General features: G+C 39.0%; 1 protein-coding gene across 3 annotated transcripts in view; it reads left to right on the top strand.

Moving 5' to 3' along the window:
* CEP89 (centrosomal protein 89) overlaps positions 1-22042 on the top strand; it is a 1387439-nt gene that overhangs the window by 646228 nt on the left and 719169 nt on the right. For all 3 annotated transcript variants that reach the window (XM_044081875.1, XM_044081874.1, XM_044081873.1), the window contains one exon: positions 19681-19890. In XM_044081875.1, the coding sequence (XP_043937810.1) occupies positions 19681-19890 (210 nt within the window). The remainder of the gene's footprint in view (positions 1-19680; positions 19891-22042) is intronic.

The raw sequence follows: 22042 nt of genomic DNA, 5'->3' as shown, positions 1-22042 counted from the left end.
AAACTCAAATGTTTGTCATTATTTAATGACTTCATTCCTCAACTATTTGCCAGAAAAGTACAGATTTTAGGAGGAACACACCAAAAATATGAGGCAAAAATCTGGACAGTCAATCACACACACACACACACACACACACACACACAGTCACTTCCTCATTCATACCTGCATTCACTCACACATTGCTCTCTCTCTCTCTCCCTTTCAAACACACACACAATCACTTCCTCATTCATATTTGCATTCATTCACATATCGCTCTCAGTGTCACACCCACACTCCACACACCCACTTACGCATTCATTCATACATCCCTCTCACTCTTCCGATCTCACACATACACACACACAGTCACTTCCTCATTCATACCTGCATTCATTCACACTTTGCTCTCACTCTCCCGATCTCACACACACACAGCCAGCCACTTTCTCATTCATACCTGCATTCATTCACACATCAATCTCACTCTCCTAATCTCACACCCACACACACCCACTTCTTCATTCATTCCTGCATTCACTCACACATCGCTGTCAACACACACACACACACACACACACACACACACACACACACACTTCTTCATTCATTCCTGCATTCACTCTCCCGATCTCTCACACACACACACACACACACACACACACACACACACACACACACACACACACACACACACACACACACACACACACAGACACTTCTTCATTCATTCCTGCATTCACTCACACATCGCTGTCACTCTCCTGATCTCTCTCACACACACAGACTCTTTTGCTTTCATGCACGCATTCACTGACACATGCATACAGGCACACACACACTCATACAGGCATTCACTTACCTGCAATCAGCTGCTAAGCCTCGCGGCTCCCCTGTAAGGAAGCTGCAGCTCCCCAGGGTGCCGTGGCGCACAGTTTGGGAACCCCTGTCTTAAGTAATTTAATAAAGGTGTTTAAAAAAGAGGAGTGTGCCGAGTGTGCCAATACTTGAACATATATTCTGGCCACAAAAAAGGAGGCATATGAGGTGGGTAAACCCAAATGTTATACTGACCCCCCCCTCCTTGACACTATTGTCAAGTTGGGTATCTTATACACAACTGTAATTTATGAGTAAAATCATGATAAATGAATTCACTTGATTCTAAAGGGCATATAGTATTTATTTAACAAAGTAGAGTTTAAAATTAGTGTCTTGAATTATTAAGATTTCATTTATTATTATTTTACCTGAAATAAACTTAGAATTATTTGTGCTAAAGAAGAAGCCATAGTATTTCTAAAGAGAATGGCTTCTGGATACTTCATGGAAAATCATAAAGTCATTCATATAACTTTATTGCCTTTCTTTTTTTCTGTTCTGCAGATATAACCCACTGCTGACAGTGATTTCTCTGAGGACAGAGCCTTGTAGCTACTAACTCCTAGGGCCAGTGAAGTGAAGAGGATGGGCAATGGAAGCCATTATTCACAGGGGGCTGGTTAGCAGAGGAAGTAAACTACAATGATGCCAGTGCACATAACACATGCATTTATGCTTCATGAAGTGGACATCTGTTAGTCCTCATTTTTACATGTTGCATTCTGCTTGGTTCCTTGTCTCCACCAGAAGTTGTGCAGGCAGCATTGAACTCCACACCCTTTCCCTTCAGAGAAGAGATCTGACCATCAGCTGCTCCTTCCTATCTCCTTTGTTAACCATTCTGGCAGACCAGCTCCATTTTTTGGCACAGTGGCAGCACAGACAGATGTCTTAGTTCCTATATCAACTGGTTTGGTAGACATACTTTTTATTTTGGTTTATTAAGAGTAAGTTGAGTTTCTGAACACTACCTTTAAAATTCTTAATTTCAGGAGATTTGGGGCTAGACACTGCAATTGGGTGCTCTGGCTAGGAAAAAATATATAATTTGTTTTCAGATTGTTGAAGTACCATAAGTATGTTGTACTGATAGTGGCTGTTTTGGTTGTCAAAATTAAATTTTTGCATGTCTTTTCTGTGTAAAATTTTCCCATCATCAAATTATTTTAAATATCTCCCAAGTAGAATCATGCCTTTAAAGATCTGAGAACATTACCATGCAACTTTTGTCAAAAACTGAATTGGATCTTTCTTACGGTTTGGATTTTTAGTATATCCTCACTGAGTTGGTATGATTATCTAAGGTGATTCTCTGGGGAGGAATAGGAGTTGGTAGCTGACTTTTTTTAACAGATGTAGCACTGACTGTTATAAAAGTTGGCAAACTAGCAAATTCCTAGAAAAGTGGAAAACCTTTATCAGTAATTACTCTGCATGGTAAATGAAAGAGAACATCTATCCTCATTTAACACTGTCTTTTTAATATTAACTTCTGTTCTATATGGTTGCATGACTTATTAACATTTTGTACCCAATGTTTGCCTGTTTGCTGGTTAATAGTATCTGTCAAAGAAATCACAAGCTCTTTCTGTCTATATGTATCAATAATAACTTGTATTCTTATGAGACAAAAAGCACATCTGTATATCTTTATATGGGGAAAACCTCAGAATGTATCTCTTTATGACTATGATAGTTTATCACTCCTTGTCAATGTAATATTCCTGAAGGTTGTGAATATTGCTCCCATCTTTATTTCTTATGTGCTCTTTAAGGATATGATAACTGGATGCTGTGTTTTTTGTCAGTGAGCATCCATGTAATTTAAAGCTAACTTTAATAAAGCCACTCACTTTTGTTCTTGAATACAAGGTCTAAGTTCCACAGGAAAGAGCAGAAGTAATATGTTTTATAATGATTAATAGACAGAATATTCTCCTTAGTTTGACTGAGGTGTATGCCACATTTGCAAATAATATTTAAGCCTAGTAAATATGTGTTTTGTTCATATTATCAGCTGATATCTCAATTTGTCTAAAATCTTCTTCATGCAGTGTCTTCACTTATGTCATACCTTTTAATAATCATCTGTTTCATTTTCTTTTAATCAGCCATAATGTCAGTGGTTATACTGCTATAAACAAGAAGAGGTTTCCTGACGAGAGTAATCAAATGTCAATCAGTAAATAATCAAATCCTTCATTCATTTTGGTCATTCACGTATTGTAGCAATTCTGTTATATGATTCTGAACATTTAGTTAACTCTGCATTTTTTAGCACATCTTTGTTCACTCTGGCAGATGTTGGGCTCCTTGGCAGACTTTATGCAAACATCTGAACCTCCTCATACAGTGTGAGGCACTATTCACAAGCTATACTAACTCTCATTACCTCTAGAAGCAAACTTCACAGCACTGCACATTCTTCCTCCTCTCATGCACCTTCTCATTGGCAAGCTCTTCCCATCAAGACTGGATTCTTACTAGTAGACCCATCAAAATTAGGGCAGCTGGTAGCCTTCCTGGCAGCATAAATGACAGTCAGTCTACTTATTCTCTCAGAAGTTACAGTAGCCAAGATAAACATAATTTGCAGCCAAGTTTGTAACAAAAAACTTTGACAAACACACTTTTATCAAATCCTTAAGAGAATATAATTAGAAAATACTAAAATCTGTGCCCTTAGACTCTGCTGTCTCACACTTCAATGAGATATTCCTAAAAATCTCTAACTTTGTTTAAACAAGAAACATCTTTATTAAATTATAACTTATGATATCGGCAATTATGCATTTATATAAATGAAAACAAACTATATTGACATAATTTTAGTTGTAAACATTATACATCACTTATAATCGATCCAGTCACTCAGTCAACCGTTACATATCTCATTCAAATCCTGTTTCCATGATTTCCATTTTTTCTATGTAATTTGCTCTTACCCTTTTCTAAAGATCCCATTTCCAGTTATTTTATCTCTGTTACTATATTCTCTAATTCTAGTACAGTTGATTTAGACTATGATTTTAATTTCCTAGTAATTGTTTTGTTTGGCAGCCATCATAATTAGAGTCATCAAGGCCTTACTATGTATAGGCAATTCCGATTCTCTATCATTTGCTGTCTACCTGAGGAAAAATTCTTTGGAGTCTACTTCGGGTATAAAAATACCTATATAAACACTTCCACTTCCAAGCAAAGATCCTAAATATTCTAGACTTTGTTGCATATTTGGGAGACATATATATACTCATCCATTGTTTCTTTGTGAATTGCTTAGCCAGTCTCTCTTCCAAAACCTTTCTAACCACCTCTGATTGATTCTTATAATTATCGTGCAATATTTTATATGCTGTACTAATTATTCCTTTTTACTGCTGTTCTAGATTTTACTAAAAATGCTACTAGGGCTGGTGTTTCACTTAGGATCCTCCTATTTCTTTCTCTTTGCCTATCCTCTATCAGTCCTTAATAGGGAAGGCAATCTCTAGCCTGCAGTCCAAATAAATTCTTGGCCTCTTCTCATTCTATTACCTCTCTCTCTAATTATGTGCTCCCAATACCATGGTTATTTTGGCAATTTTCTCCAATAAATTCCAATCCCTTCTTGACTATTGTCTGTATCCCTAATTGCAGTCATCCGTATTGGCAGAATTCCCATGTTGGCTTAGTTCTTAGAATACTTTCTGCTACTTTATGAATGTAATATTCTGTATGGCTATTATTGTTGTTCTTAAGGATCTAGATCCCAAATCCTAGCCTTTCCTTGTTTCTTGAGCACCCCCCATTTCAAAATCAACTTTTTCCACTTTAATTTATAGGTTTCTACTTTTGCTGTGTATAGGAACCTTAACTGTGTAGCTCTGAAATATACCTTAAAATCGGGTAATCCCAGATTGCTTGTTCTTTTGGAAGAATCAGCTTATCCCACTTGACTCTTGCTGTCTTCCCCTCCCAGATAAAATCCTTAGGGTCTTTATTAATTGCTATCCACGAGTTCTCTGGTTGATAAAAGTATGCCTGACGTATGTATAAAACTAAAGGGACTAAAACATTTAACTGTTTATATCTTGGTATCCATATCCATAAAACAGAGCTTCCAGTTTCTCAGTTTTTGTATTATCTTTTTAGTTTCTTCCCATGTATTCTTAGCTGCCACACCAGAATACATTTTAATCCGTACTCCTAAGTACTTCATTTATGATGTCCCCATAATACGGATATTGCTGAACCGATTTGTGTGTGGGTACGTAATTTACAGATATTGCCTTTGTTTTAGCATCATTAGTTTTGTATCCTGAAAAGATTTGAAACCGTTTCAAAATGTTCCACAGCATTGAAATATCCTTTCCTGGCTTTGTCAGGTATAAAATAATGTCATTTACAAAACAAATACAACCTGCCTTTCTTGACTGCCATGCGAATTATATCCTTGAATTTCTAAGTTCCTTATTTTCTTTGCCAATGGCTCTAAGTGTAATGCAAATAACAAAGGAGAAAGAGAACACCCCTGATTGGTTTCTCTGCTGAAACAAGAATTAGCAGGGAAGAACCCTCCCACTTTGATGATCAGCCTTATAATTTTATAAGGGAATGCAAATGCTGTCATTGCCCTGCTCATATACACCCAGCTTACTCTGTCAAATGCTTTGTCTGTATCAAGACCTACCAACAACAGTGGTATTTTGTTACATTCTTCTTCCCTTTGTATCATCAATGTTCAGTTAATGCTGCCAAATGTCTGCCTCTCCTCCACAAAACCACATTGATCCACATCTATCAATTTTGGTATCAACTTTGCCATTGTTTTAGCCATTATGGACATAAACTCTTTATAATCATGGTTTAGAATTGAAATGAAAAATGTATGAAGCTGGATCCGATGGGTCTTTACCCTCTTTAGGAATTACAGCCACCACTCCTTTCTTCCAGGATGTTGGTGCTTCTGCTTCTCTTAAAATACTGTTAAACAAGTCTTTCCAGATCTTTATCAGTTTTTCCCTCCTTGCGTCCAAACTTCCACAGGAAAAACATCTATTCTTGGGGACTTTACTGTGGACTGGTTATACATCACCATTACGTCTAACCTTGGCGTATTTAATTCTTCCATAAACATTTAATTTGTACCTTTTTCTTGCTTTCCATATTTATCTGCTTTATACAGACTTTCATAAATTTTTTGAAATATTTTTAGTACCTCTACAGGATCTCTTATCTTCTTTGTTATAGGCTCCCTGAGCTTGGTGACAACCTTTCTACCTTTTGTTGCCTGAGCCATTGTGCTAAATATTTTTGTGCTCTGGAGTTATTAAAAAAAGTTGCTAAACAGCAATCTTTCTAAACTCCTGCATATTATTAAGGTAATCCCTTATTTTCTGTTTAGCATTTTGCAATTGTTCCTCTTCTTGTTCTTTGAGATTTCCCCTTATTCTGCAGTACTTTAACTTTTGCTGTTCCCTCTAAATAATTCTTGATACTTCTTAACCATATCTCACGATGTGAGAGTGTTCAGTCTCGCCGTTTGTTCTTACACATGGGTTCGGAGCCGATCCTCAGCTCCGTGTCGGCCGCTTGCAAGCTCTGCATCGAGAAGAAGCTCGAGATCACCTAATACCCACAATCCCCCTCTGCCTTTACCTCAGATCTAGTTTGCCGCTGCAGCGTTCGCATCACTGGGTCGAGCTCGAGCACCTAAGATAAGATTAAGATTTTATTCTTGTTTTTTTCTTGGTACTTTTATTACATAAAGTTGTTTAGTTATATTTTGTGTGTGTGTGGTAAGGTTCAGGGATACTCGGTACCGTTAAGTTTATTTAAACTTAGTTAGAGTTATCTTCGGGGCCTACCACCCCTTACTTGACTTGACAACCGGATTGACCATATTACTGGATTCGACATTTTTACCGGACTTGACTACTTTACTGGATTTGACTTTTTTCCCTTTATTAGTGACATGTCTGAAAAGGCTAAATCGGGGTTTAAGCGTTGCCAATGTGGGCAAAAGATGTCAGTAACTGACAATCATAGTTCCTGCGTCTACTGTCTTGGCCCTCTCCATCTGCAAGAAGACTGCTCTATTTGTCATTCTTTCAGTGGGAGGGTCATGACAGATAGGCGCAGGAAACTAATAGATAGAGGTTTGTTAAAACATTCCTTTCAAGAGGCTCTGGATGCTTCTGACCAGGCATCCAAATCCTCGAAGGAATCGAAGACGTCGGAGCCCAAGTCATCGGCTCCGAGCTCTTCAGCAAAAGTTAGATCACCGGTTCCACAGACTTCGGGGCCGAGTGTTCAACTGTTGTCAGTTTCCGAGCCTCGAGTCTTGGAACTGGTGATGGAGCTCCCTCCCCCGACACTGTTGAGGTCGGCTCCGTCTTCGATTTCTTTGACCCGTTCTTCCAGGCCACTCTCCGACATCGATGTGGACCGTGTGGTGCAGAAATTATTGGAACATACGGCCTTGTCCAAGCTTATTTCGGTTTCCACCCAGTTGGTGTCGAAACTTGAAGGCCTTCCATTATCTCCATCCATTCCTCCTCCGAGACCTGTCCAGTCTTTGGAGCCGGAAGAGGTTGATCTGTTGATTGTGGAGCCCTCGGTGCCAGAACCGTCCTTTTCTCGGTCGGCTCCGTTCACCTTGACTCCGTCGGATCCGGTACCGGAGTCTCGGGGTCGAAGATCCATCCTTGGTTCCGGGGCCGAGAGTCAAACCGATGTTTCGGTTCCGACTCTTCCTCTCGGGGCCTCGGCTCGGATCGATTCGGCTCCGTCCTCGGGGTCGATGCCTTCGGTGCCTGTTTCAGGGATTCTTCCCATTTCTTCGGAACCGGGAGATACCTCGACTCGGGACCCGGGGGCCTTCGATCTCATGAGGAAGGTGTTGTCTACCCAGACAACCACTTCAGTAGAAGCAGCCTCTCCTCCCCATAAAGGACCGTTATCTTCCTCTGCACCAACGGCCACATCCAAGCGTCGAGCACCGGTGTCTCAGCCACCCCTGGAGGGTGCCCACTCTTCCTCGGAGGCTTCTTCGGATGCTCCCCCCGAAGAAGTCCCTAGGAAAAGATTGTGTAAGTGGAGACACTTAGATTCTCCACAAGAATCTTTGACATCCAATACTGACTTAGATGAGTCAGAAGGGTCCCCAAAGTCACCTTCAGAAGATGTCTCCTTTTCTGACATCTTGGAGATCCTAAAGCAGAGAGGTGATTGGCAGTCCCTTCCCCCTTCTGAGGATGAGTCAGTCTTGCTGAAGGCATTCGGTGCTCGCCCTTCCTCCTCCTGGGTCACTCCGCCCTTCGATGAGTTAATGGAGCTGATTGCTCGAAGGGTGTGGGAGACACCTGACACGGTGGAACCAGTCCCTAGGAAGCCCAATAAGTACATCACTGCACCCCAAGACAAGGCTTACCTCACAAAGGGAGTTCCAGTGGACGCCATGGTGGTGGCAGCTGCCACGAAAAAGGAGATGTCGGAATCTTCCTCATCTGTCCATCCGCCTAACAAGGATTCCAGGACGATGGATAGATACGGGAAGCGCATTTTTAGTTCAGCGGCTTTTTCTATGCGATCCCTGAACTATTTGACCCATTTTACACGTCTACAGAGGGATCTAATCAAAGAGTTGGGAGATACCCTCCAGGGTACTACAGATGCTGCTGTCTCAGAGAAAGTTACAGCACATCTCAATACCCTTACATCCATCGTTAACTCATCCATGAGGCTGATATCATACGCAGCCGAAGGATCGAGTAGGGCAGCAGCTTCAGAGATTGCTCTTCGCAGACAATCCTGGATGCGCTTATGTTCATTTGCGGAAGCCTTCAAGTCTTCCTTTACTAGTGCCCCATTTGATGGTGCCACTCTCTTTGGCCCCAAAGTAAAGGAGACCCTTACCCGGTGTGAACAGGAGGGAAAGACTCTGTCTGCTGTCGGAGTCCGTTTTTCCACCCCATCCAGACCGTACCCCAAAGGGCAACGTGGTGGAAAAATGTGGTTTTGAAAACCCCAAGGATCTTTCCCAGGCACACAGGGTGATGCCCCTTCTAGAGGCAGAGGAGGGGGCAGAGGTGGAAGACGCCGCCCTGGCGGCAGAGGGGGTCCGCAAAACCAGGGTGACAGGGATACAACCCCTGGAAAACCCTTCCAGCACTCCTGAGAGGAGGCCCGACTATCCTACTCTGGAGGCAGTCGGGGTCGCAGCTTTATACCCTCAGGCCTGGCAGAATCTTACTACAGACAACTGGGTAAAAAGCGTGGTTACCAGAGGTTACAGAATACCCTTTCTATCCACCCCCATTCCAAAGAAAAGACTCCCAGATGTGCCGCCCCATCTGCGAGACCCAGCAGCTATAGAAATTTCAAAGCTGCTAGAAAAAAGAGTCATCCAACCAGTCCCAGCGGACCAAATAGGATTCGAACTTACTCAAGGTTCTTTTAGTTCCAAAGAAGACAGGGACTGGAGGCCGATTCTGGACCTAAGCAACCTCAACACCTTTGTCAAGAAAGAAAAGTTCCGAATGGTCACGCTTCAATCGATCCTTCCATTCTTACAGAAGGACGACTGGATGTGCTCAATAGATCTGAAGGACGCATACTACCACATCAAAATGGCCAGGGCATCCAGGGATCATTTGCGCTTCCGGCTGGGAGCCAGTCACTATCAGTTTTGAGCCCTGCCCTTTGGTCTGACCTCAGCCCCCAGGGTTTTCACCAAATGCATGGCAGTGGTAGCGTCTCATCTGAGACGCCTAGGATTCCAGGTGTTTCCGTATCTGGACGACTGGCTCCTTTCTGCCACCACCCGACGTCAACTGATACAGGCCAGGGAGTATACCCTACAACTTTGTATTCACCTCGGAATTTCCGTAAATTTCGAAAAATCTTTACTACAGCCATCACAGCATATCTTATTCATAGGAGCGGAATTAGATACGCATCATTTAAGTTTAAGGCTCCCTCCAGAAAGGATAGCCTCACTACAAAGTCATATTTCTCTCATTCTATCATCCAAAAAATCCCCAGCAAAGCTAGTTCTGAAAGTCTTGGGTCTCATGGCAGCTTCTCTCATTGCGATACCATTGGGAAGACTGCACATGAGAGTTCTACAATGGCTACTGTTTGCACAATGGTCGTTCCAACAGCTACCTCTGACACACGAAATTCTGATAACAAACACATGCAAATCACACCTAACCTGGTGGCTTCAGACTTGCAACCTTTCCAGCGGAAGACCATTTGTGCTACCCACACCGACAGCTACGGTAACCACGGACGCTTCCCTGATAGGGTGGGGGGGCATCTTTCAGGGACAGACAGTCCAAGGCGAATGGACCAATTTGGAGTACAATCTGCACATCAATGTTCTAGAGTTGAGGGCAGTGTTTCTAGCGTTGCAACACTTTGCTCACCTTCTTCCTCTAGGGACAATTGCAGTTCAGACAGACAACATGTCTGTAGTCTGGTACATAAACAAGCAAGGGGAACCAGGTCTTATCAGCTATGCAGAGAGGCCATGAGAATTTGGCAATGGGCGGAGTCCACGGGTCGCTTTCTGATCGCAACGCACATCCCGGGGTCATCCAACGTCATAGCCGACAGGCTGAGCAGAGCAATCCTGTTGCCTCACGAGTGGTCCCTCAAACAGTCAATTGCGAAGAAGATTTTTCGCAAGTGGGGCCAGCCTTCCTGCGACCTTTTTGCGTCTCCAATGAACGCCAAATGCAGGAGCTACTTTGCCCTATTACCCCCTCCAGGGGAAGTCCCCAGGGACGCGCTGGTGCACGATTGGCCCCCGGGTCTCCTGTACGCTTTTCCTCCCTTTCCCCTTATTGCAAAGTTTCTGCAGAAAGCCAACAACCTTCAGAGGACGATAATCTTCATTGCCCCGTTCTGGCCTCGTCAGATTTGGTTTCCCTTTCTATTACAACACTGCATTCGGGGACCTTGGTTTCTGGACCCAGAGCCAGATCTACTGACTCACTGGTCAGGAGTTCCTCACCCATCTCTGGAATCACTCCATCTAGCAGCTTGGCTGCTCCGCTTCCCTTTCTAGCCAGGTCTGATTCTCTTACACTGGCAGTTCAGAATATATTAGTGGCTTCTCATAAAGCTTCCACTACAAAGACCTACACCAGTAAATGGAAGCGTTTCGTCTTCTGGGCGAATTCACATCATTTGGACCCTGTTATAGCTCCATTAAACAAGATCCTGGAGTTTTTAACAGAGTTATTCCATCAAGGAGCTTCTCCTGCCACTTTAAGAGTGCAATTGGCTGCCATTTCCAACTTTCATGTAGAAGAATGTGGAGCACCTATTATGGCTCATAGACTTTGTAAGGCCTTTTTAAAAGGATCCTTTCATATTAGACCACCAGTTAGAACTCCTACATCACCTTGGAATCTGAACCTCTTACTTTCTAAATTGATGTTGCCCCCTTTTGAGCCAGCCTCCGTTTGCCCATTGAAGTTTTTATCGTGGAAGACCCTTTTCTTGGTAGCCATTACATCAGCTAGACGAGTGTCTGAGCTTCAGGCTCTTTCTGTTAAACACCCTTATTTGATTTTCCATTCTGACAGAGTATCTCTTCGCACTAATCCATCCTTTCTCCCCAAAGTTTGCTCTACCAATAACATTGATCAGTCCATTGAATTACCCACCTTTTTCAAAAATCACACTAATAAGTTAGAGTATATGTTACACAAATTGGATGTCCATAGACAACTCAGGTTTTATTTGGAAAGAACAAAGGATCACAGGAAATCTGATCAACTATTTGTAGCTTTTGCTGACAGCAGGAAAGGTGTAGCGGTTACTAAACGAACCCTTTCCAAATGGCTAACTGATTGTATCATATACGTTTATGATTCTTCAAATCAAACCTTATCTGTCAAACCTAAGGGACATTCTACAAGATCAGTGTCTACATCCTTGGCTCACGCAGCTCGCCTACCATTAGACACGATTTGTGCAGCTGCTACTTGGGCTAAACCGCATACATTTATCTCTCATTACAAAGTGGACAGGGTTTCTAGGGATAGGGCAACCTTTGGTTCCACTGTGCTCAAGAACGTCCTCCCGTGAGTTCCTCAGGATTATGGAGCTAGGGACGCTACCCATGTGCAAGAACAAACGGCGAGATTGAACACTCTCACATATAGAAGTTATGTCCTTACCATAACGTTCCATGTGGAGTGTTCATCTCGCCTTTGTTCTTACATTCCCACCCTCCCACCCTCAGGAAGAACGTTCTATTTGGTGCCTGGTCTGGAGTATTCTCCTTCTGCTTTTTGCAGTTGTTGTATTATTATGATGCACATGTGTATATATATATATATATATATATATATATGTGTATATAGAGCATTTCTTGATTGTGTAAATTTTGGTATGAGTGTGCTCTCTATGGCTGTTGGTTTGTTTGCAAACTAGATCTGAGGTAAAGGCAGAGGGGGGTTGTGGGTATTAGGTGATCTCGAGCTTCTTCTCGATGCAGAGCTTGCAAGCGGCCGACACGGAGCTGAGGATTGGCTCCGAACCCATGTGTAAGAACAAAGGCGAGATGAACACTCCACATGGAACGTTATGGTAAGGACATAACTTCTATTTATTTCATGTCTACCCTATTTTTACACTCCACTTTAATTTTGTCCCACTCCTTGGCTATATTGAAAGAAGAAAGTTCTATATTTTCTAATAACTCCTGAATAATTTCCACTACCCATTCATTAAATTCCTCTTTTTTCAACAGATAGTTGGGAAGGCGCAAGTGTCTCTCTTTTATTTCATTACTCTGCATTTTTATTTTAGTTATTATTGGATGTGTAACAAAGCTTTCAATTAAATACACATGTTCCTGTGAAAAGCATATTTTGTCTAGACCAGTTTTTGTATCTAGGGGAATAATGTGTAGATTCACTCCGAACTCCTGCTACTGAATTTGAAACTTCCATGACAAATATTTTCATAAATTTCTTCGAAAATTGAGCCTCCTTTGTTATTTTCCTTTCTGAACCCCCAGATAAATGTTTATTGCTACAAATCAAATTCTAGTCCTCACCTATAAATAGTATTCCCTGCTGAAAGCTGATTATTTCTCCCAGAATTTTCTTAAACCCCATTGTAGCAGTTTTAGGTGGAATATAAATACATGCCAGTGTAATCCTCCTCCCTTGCCACTAGCCCCATAGTACAACAAATCTACCTTTATTATCTTTTTATCCTCTTCTGTCACTATTAGAGCTCCTCCTACAATTAAATTAAACGCTCCTCTTTTCCTTTGTCCCAGGTATTCTGCTGAACAACCAAACTGAAAACCTTTCTTAATCAAATTCACATGTTTGCTTCTTTCCAAATGTATTTCCTGTAATTTGCAGTCTGCATTTTATTAAATTTGGTTCACTACTCTTTCTTTCTTGTATATATATATATATATATATATATGTCTGTGAGACCATTTACATTTAAAGATAATGTAGAAAGTGTCATTATGTTAAAAAGTTATTTCCAACTTTTGTGTGTAACAGTTTTTTCAGTGTCTAGTTCCAGCTTTTGTGTTACATGCATTAACTAATGTTTGGCAGGTTGCTGATCTGTATAGTTTTTTTCTTGTCACATCTATTTGAGTCTATGTCGCATCTTGCAAAACTGTTTTTTTTTAATTGAAAGCCCTTAAACAAAAAAAAAAAACAAACAAAAAAAAAGACAACTCCAATATACCCATAAAACCTATTAACTTAATAGTAGCACAGTAAACTATGTACATCTCACATAACATAAGTGTTGCCCTCCTAATAAGAACAATTGTCCTAGACTGGCGGCCATACTTACGGACTTGGCTTAACCTAAAAGGAAGGTTATGTGTTTTAAGACGCATGTAACAGCCTGTTCTTCTACTGAGTGCTGTTTGGTTTTGTCTTATCTTTATTACTCTCCCAGATAGGGAAAACACTTGAATGTTTTTAGAAAACATTATCTCCTAGCCATTTAAAGAAGTATGTATTTTGTTTTTATTCCTCTTTATCAGATTGGAGACATGAAAACCAGATACAGAGTTGTTTTTACAAGCACTCATTTATTTGATAGAGTGTTGTTTTTTTATTTATTTGCTTTCTGTTAAAACTTGTTACTAGGTCAAACCAAGGGCCTTAATCCAGTCATTCCCCTATGCAAGAGTAAAAAAAAATCAATTTTTCTTGGATTCTGCTCTTTTGACCTAACTTTTCTTCTTTTCTATGTTGCAATGTCTACATTTCTTAAAACTGAACAAGGAGAAAAAAGAGGGAAAAAAACAGGGGCAACTGTTTACTTTAGTATCCCCATTACACTCAAAAATAACTGAGCAAACTTTACTTTAAAGCATGCAGATTATGTCATGCAGCATAAAAACACTTCTATTAAAAACAAAATATACACTTAACTCTTTCTTTCCTCTTCCCTCTGAATGTTCTTACAAACATTAATGGCATGAAGTAGAGCATATGCTTTATTAAAGTCCAATACAAGTTTCACAAAGTCAAAAAAGTCCAATATTTTCAGGTTTTCTTGTTCTGTTATGTTTCACAAATATAATTAATGCTTTGTAAGCCCACATTTATTTATTCATTTCCGAGTTGCTAGTTTTTTATTCCTGTTGAGCTCCATCTCCCATATCCATTCTCTGCTTCATTTCCAGCATACTCCTGGATCTTCTAGTCAACTCTTGTGCTTTATTTCTGTTTCTCAAGCATTTTCCTTTGAAACATTGGAAAAAGGTTCTGTGGTCTTTGTTACCAGGAAAAAAAGAAGCAGAATCTCCTTTTGCTTCATAACTCAGTTTTTATTGGACAAACTTTTGTATTTCATCCTTAGAATGCTCTTCATCAGAAAAAGTATTTTGTCCCCCCAGGGAAGAATATTCTGAAAATAGCTGGGTACAGCAGCTTGAATCTCACTCCTGCTTCTCAACATTCATTGATTAGGTAATAAAAGTATTCCTGTTCTGCCTTGTGTACAGTGAGTAATCATTTTCTCCAAACACCCTACTTTCTCCCACTTTTAGTACTTTTTCCGTCTGCCACAGTTTTGTAAGAATCATCTCCTTCTGCTCCTAGGCTTGCGTCTTTACTATTAAAGGTCTAGTTTGCTTTTTCATGGCTAGGTTTGGAGCATACACACAATGTGTCCTTTCAATTAACATAGGGTTACCAGATACCTGTGAACCCAAAGGAGGACACAGCAGGTCATAAAGGTGGACAGTGCCATGATAAAGGAGGACAAAGGAGAACGAGTCCTGTTCTGCTCATGAAAGACAGTGGTAGTACTGCTACAAATAATTCAGAATGATTGCAGAACTTCATTAAACCCACGATGAAATGCATCAGCAAGACTAAGAACCATTTCCTTCCTTTTTCATGTAATAGCTGATGGCATTGGAACATTTTATAGGATTTTGAAATACTGTACAGCTTTTATGCTTACATTTAATATTACTAATATGAAGTCACATGTTTTATTTTCATAGGTGAGAAGTTAGCCGCACATAAAAGGCCCCACATATATTTATCTCTGGGGCAAGTTTGTTTTCATCTGGTAACATCCTATGTACATATGAAATCATATCCTTCATTACATGTAATATGGACTGAACCATTTATAGGGAGTTTGTATATGTGATCTTATTCTAAAATTTCCATTTGTATATTTTATAAGCCAAATTTGAATTTAATGGTTTAGATATACTGAGAAAAATTGTGAGCAGTGCCATTTAATTTATTTAATTTAATTTCACAGCAAAAACACTAGTGAGACTAATTTCTACTCTCGTTTCAGGAATTCTGCAAATGACATTTTTTTTTAATTTTAAAAGTAGCTTGGGATGCTTGGTGCGGCCTGCACTGATTTTGTGATTCTAAGCTGTAGCAGTTGTGTTTTGTTAAAGTGGTATCTGCCATTTCTCTGTGGTTCTTCAATTGTGGACTTTTTGTACTTGCGTTAGAGGCTGTGAGGAGTGGAGTGGAGTATGCCACTTGCAAAAAAAATGTTTTTCTATATTTTACAATTTTTGGTAAAACTGAATTCATCCACAGAGTAAAGCAGTTCTAGCTGTGTTGTTTCATTCACAATTCTCCATTTTCTTTACATTACTTTATATAACAGAGAGTGACAAATACCTTAATGTTGAGACTTCACTCAAAAACTGAGGTCTGTGATAGGGAGATCTAATTCTGAAAATAACATTCCTTAACATCCTGATAATGGAGCAACTTGTGTTAGAGCTAATCAGAGATTGTTACGTTCTGCAAACTGCTGTCCGTAACACCACTAAAAAAACACTAAAACACAAGCTGTTTCAAGGACATCACAGCACGAAGTTGTTGTTAAAGGAGCAAATAACCAACAAAGTGGTACCACAAAGAAAACATGCTTAAACAAAAAAAAAACTGTTTAGTGTTCAAAACTTTCCATATATGCTCTTGTCCCATACAAACATATAAGGGACTTCATCAGAACTGAATTAGACTCCTCCTATAAGGGTTTTTATACCCTTTGCCACATATTACAATTAGTTAATTCAATAATGTTTAAAAATGATTTAAAAAATTAACGTAATGACAAAACTTAATTTAATAAAACAAACTTGCACTGGAATAAAACCTGTTCTTGAAAGCAGTTCTCTGACCACTGTTAAAATGTGACAAGAATGAATACATTAGGTAGAAAATAAAAAATAGGTCTGTACAACTGATGTACAAAATGGCAAACTACCTGAATCATTCAAATCAAATATGAATTATAAAAATTACAAAGTTTATACATCCAACAAACATTAAGAACATCAAAACTATTGGTGTTAAAAATAATATACTAAATAGATAAATGAATATTCATTTTATGACAAACAATATTTTATACTGTACAAATGCTGTAATAATTTGGCAGCTCTTAACTTTAGGATAGGTGTAATAATAGCTTTCTCATTAATACCAGGAAACAAAGTTGCATTAAGACACAACTGCCAGCATAACTGCTTGTATTCTGTGGTGGTCTCCCATACTGCTTACTGACACAGGGGGCACCTGGACTGCTGTACAATAACATTTCAGTTTGTAATTACATTAAGCTGGTAGTTTGCTAATAAGTAAAACACATTTAAAATCTGTATTAATTTAGATGCTTGACTGCCAGTATCTTACAGCAGAATAGCAGAAAAGAACCTCCACTTACATACATACATAATTCAGAGAAACATTACTAGTACCCTACTAATCTTTGATGCAGATTTTTTTTATTTACCTTTTTGCTTTGCTTCTTCTACTTAATTTACTTTGCTTGTGAGCAGTATCTTATTTCCCAACTGCACCTGGCCCGTATGAAAGAAAGTAATCAACAGCCCCAACAAATACACAGACCACAGCAATCATCTGGTTCCATTGACCCTGCCAGTATATTAAAAAAAGAAAATAAACAGTCCCCAAAACACACGGCCTCCCTAGTATCTGGTTAAACTCTACCAGGTAAGATTATAATACATAAAAAGAAAAAGTCGTCAACGGCCCTTAAAAAAACTTCTCATTGCTTATCACAAAATTTTTGCCTTCTTCTAGTTGAATCATTACATCTCTAAAAACTTTCCCTCCAGCACTTGAATTAATACATACCTTTTCACCCCTTTCAACAACACTTCTCATCTTGCTCTTTTTCTAACTGCTTCCATCCACAGCTGCACTCCTCTCCCTGTATACCCAAGTTGTAAACCTTCTAGATACACAAGTTGTAAACCTTCTAGATATACCAATTTGGAACAGGCAGCCTAAATAGAACCAATCCCATACCATGCTCTCTGTCGAATGCTATTACCACTATCCTCCAATACTAATATATTCCATCCTCTCATACATTATTTTTTAACTTACTTCAGTATACCTCTTGAACTTTTTACAAACCTATACAATACTAAAAATCTCCCTTCCTACATAATTTTATAACTAAGGTCATTACATATCTTGAACTCCCTGCAAACCTTTCTTTACTGGAATGAAAGAATACTAAACTTCTTTACAATAATATTTTCCTTCTGCAGTATCAATCCATTTACTTCTGCACGATTTTACAGCTGAAACAACTGTATAGATTTATAATTGGTGACTTAAATACTTTACTCTATATATCTGTCTTGTAATTGTTGTTTGTTTCATGAGAAATGCAACTGTTTTTTTTCTGAGAATGGTCTGAAATTGATTTGTTAGGGTCTATATTATAATACCGAAAATCCTTTTAAGCGAACGTGAAAACACCAACATGTATTGCGCGAACCGCGATTATGTCGAATGTACTAAACCGCGAAATTCAAAACGTCGAAGTGTCATGGTTGGCTCGTCTGCGGTACAGCTCCGTAAGGTAAGTGTGCGATAGTTATGGACCTTAGGTTAGGGTGCGGGTTAAGGTAAGTGCATGGATAGTAATGAATGTAAGGTTTAGTGTAGGATTAGAATTAGGGTTTTGTTAAATGTATGTTTGTGGATTATTTGTTTTGTTTTGGTATATTGCTGTAGGGTAAGTGGGCGATAGTTATGGACCTTAGGGTTAGGGTGTGGGTTAAGGTAAGTGCATGGATAGTAATGTATGTAAGGTTTAGTGTAGGGTTCGATGTAGGGTTTTGGTGCTTTACTTTAGGGTTAGAAGTAGGGTTTTGGTTAGTGTATGTATGTGGTTTATATATTTTGTTTGGGTAGGCAGTATGTAGTGGGAGGTGGAGTTGGCCAACTATGGGGATTTGACTTTTTGTATTTCGCGGTTTAGTACGTTCGGCATATTCGCGGTTCGCGCAATATGTGTCAGTGTTTTCATGTTCGCTTAAAGGGATTTTCGCTATTATAATATAGACCAGATTTGTTAATATAAATGTACTGTGGTGGAGCTTTTCTTTCCGGGCCTCTGCTGAAAGTGAGCTTTGCCCAGTTGGACTTTCCCAGTCAACAAAGACAAATAAATACATAAATTAATAAATAAAAATCTAAATTAAAATCAGCACTTACTCAGAATGCAACTCAAAAACATTTCGTCATGCAAGCCGTATGCTCCAGCTTCAACACAGGATATATCACCTAACCCATCTCATTTTCATGTCTCTTCTCCTTTCTCAGGATTTACTGAAGATTGACCCACTTCATAAACAAATGTATGTATTGTACACTACACTCTACTTGATTGTACATTGCACTGTGTTTATTCACTAAAATGTATATACACATTTTTTTTTGTGGAATTAGTTTGAACTACTCTGTTATTGCTTACTTTTTTATTTTTTGTTTGTGAAATGTTTTGTATTTGACATGGGCTGAGCCTGAAATTGGTCAGTATTGATCAGTGCACCCCGGTAAACAAATATAAATAAACTAAAATAACATAAAATCCATGAGATTAAAGCTACAGTAATATTCTGCCACTGCTTTTCACTTTTTACAGCCATATTTTATGTTTATAGTTCAGCCATTTGACACACAGGCACCACTGCAATTCCCTTGTGCCCTTGTACGGGAGTACACTGGAAATATCTTCTCCAGTTTGTTTCATGACTTCTTCCAGAGGTTCAGTTGCTGATATGTAAGGGAACTATTGCATGCAATGCTTTACTACCTCCCCTTTCTTTGATTTGTTTTAGAAGTAACCCTGGATATAAAGTTAAACTTTTGTCTTTATCTTCAGAACTGGAACCAAGATGTTTTAGGAAATATATTATGTCCTATTATTGCTAATTACCAAGTATGCATTAGTCAGTTGCTTGTATTTGTCTCACTCAACATGTGCTTGCTGTGTGCTTTCTAAATCTTGCAGGAAAATCATACCACGAAGTAACTGATATACGTAAAGAAATGATGCAAAATCTAAAAATCACAAATCGGAATCTGGTAGCTGAAAAACAAGTTCTAATACAGCAGCTGCAGGAGCATGTTGCCCAGCTGCAGAAAATGCAACAAAAGCAAAAGAAGCTAGAAAATGAAAACAAGAGGATAAAAGAAGCTGTGCAGAATCTTACCAGTCAAGGTGAGACATTAGGTAGTATTTTCCTGTACAACAGAAGCATGTGTTGCCTTTTTATGATTTTTCCTGTATGAAGAAACAGAGCTTGTAAGCACTTATGTTTATTGATATTTTGCATCCATTTGTAGATCTGCTCTTAGCAATAAATTCAAAAATAATTTAATATGTTTTCCTTTATACAGTAATCTGTGAAGTTTGGCATCTTTATTTCAACTCCTTCCCTCCAAAAGTGCAGTACTATTTCATGAGCTGTTTCTTTTTTTTTGAAAATCAGTTTCTACAACTGTACTAGTAATAAGTAACTTGAAATGTAACAGCACACACATCTCTACAATGGTACTAATGGTGATATTCCATTTGTAAGTCTAATTTTGAAACAGCCAGCAACTGCAGATTTTATTCATATATTTTTCAAAACAGCTGACACCATATCAGTAAACATGCCAGCTAGACACCTAATGAGTGTTTATTAAATTATCTTGTATGACATAGGCAGTGTTACATTTATATAAATGAAGGTAAACCATATACAATCTCAGTTTCAAACATTATACATGCCAAAGCATGCCATCACAGCTGTGGCTGCAAACATTGTACACCACTTTTAATATACTTACTATGTCTAGGCAATTCTGTAGCATAGCTCAAAAAAATCATTTCACTAGTTATACCAAAGTGCCCACCTGGCATCTTCAACAGAACAGTCTGCAGAGAATCTTTAAAATCTGTTAACTCATTACACTTCCAGAAAATATGTTCCCAGTTACCTCTTTCTTCTCCATCACACCGCCAGCATTTACTGTCTCCCTGAGGATTCTTTAGAGTCTGTTTTGGGTATACAAATACCTATGTAAATACTTCCAGGCAAAGATCCTAAATGTTCTAGATTTTATTGCATATTTGGGAGACATGCATATATCCTCCTATTGTTTGCTTGTTAATTACTTATACGATCTCTCTTTCCAATCCTTCCTAACCTCCTCTGATTGATTCTTATAGTTATCTTGCAGTATTTTATATACTGTACTAATTATTCCTTTTTAATGGCAGCTTCTGTTCTAGAGTCTACTAAAAACTCTACCAGTGCTGCTCTTTCATTGAGAACACCCCAGTGGCGGCTGGTGACTTCAAATCAAAGGGGGGGGGGCTGCAGGAGACCGCTGAATGGGTGGGGCCAACTAGAAAGGGGTGGAGCTATGCTAAAAAACACAAAAACTGGGACTTTAATTAAATACACTGCCCTGGGTGCCAAACCTTCATTGTGAGAGTCCAATCAAGACAAAATGAAGTGTAGAAGAAAAAAAATATTTCAATGCATTGGCTACATTACAGCTTACTTAATATCTAGATGGAAACAAAAAGGTTGTGAGGCATGAAAAAAGAATTTACTTTTTAAAAACGTTATTGGAATGCCAGTCAAAATCAAGTATAAAAAAACAAGCAGCACTCAAACCATTTCTCCTCACACTACAGTTCTAATTGTAATTTGTATTCGGCTTTATAAAAGTACCAAGTAACATGCTAAAAGTAGCAGCCTCTGTGATGCCCCCACTTGTAAAAATGTTTCTTATCCAAAAAAGACCTGCTGCCTGATAACAACTGTATACTTGTTTCATGGGGAAAACATGATCAAAGTAAAAAAATAGCAACAAGCTTAAGATAAATTGCTTAAAGGATTACTGCATAGGTTATGGACCACACATGACAGATTGGCATTCTGTTTAGTTTACGGGTAAAGCCTGCAAAGATAACTGCAAGTTTCCAACAAATGTAATGAGCTTCTGAAAATGCTGTAATCCTGTCCTTTATTACAAATGCTGTCATATGCATTTCAATACCTAAGGCTTATACACTATCTAGTTATGTAAATATTCTCTGCATTGCAACAACAAAAAGGCTTTCAATGTTGGTAACAATATGCTTATTAAAGCTTACTTGCATCTTACGGTCTCAGGCAAGCTTACCTGATGGTCATTAAAGCATTATTACTTAAACACAGAGCAACATGCATTTTCTGAATAAGAAGAAGCATAAACCAACAGTATAATAATATTACTGAAAACTAGAACATTCTGCAAAATCAAGGACAGATGAAAAGCCACTGTAGTACTGGAGTCTACCTTGGATGGGGGGATACTCTGCACACTTACACTGC

Source organism: Protopterus annectens, chromosome 8.part1 (assembly GCF_019279795.1).
Source record: "Protopterus annectens isolate FY-2018-M chromosome 8.part1, PAN1.0, whole genome shotgun sequence".
NCBI lineage: Eukaryota > Metazoa > Chordata > Ceratodontiformes > Protopteridae > Protopterus > Protopterus annectens.
This window is presented reverse-complemented; position numbering and strand designations above follow the sequence as displayed.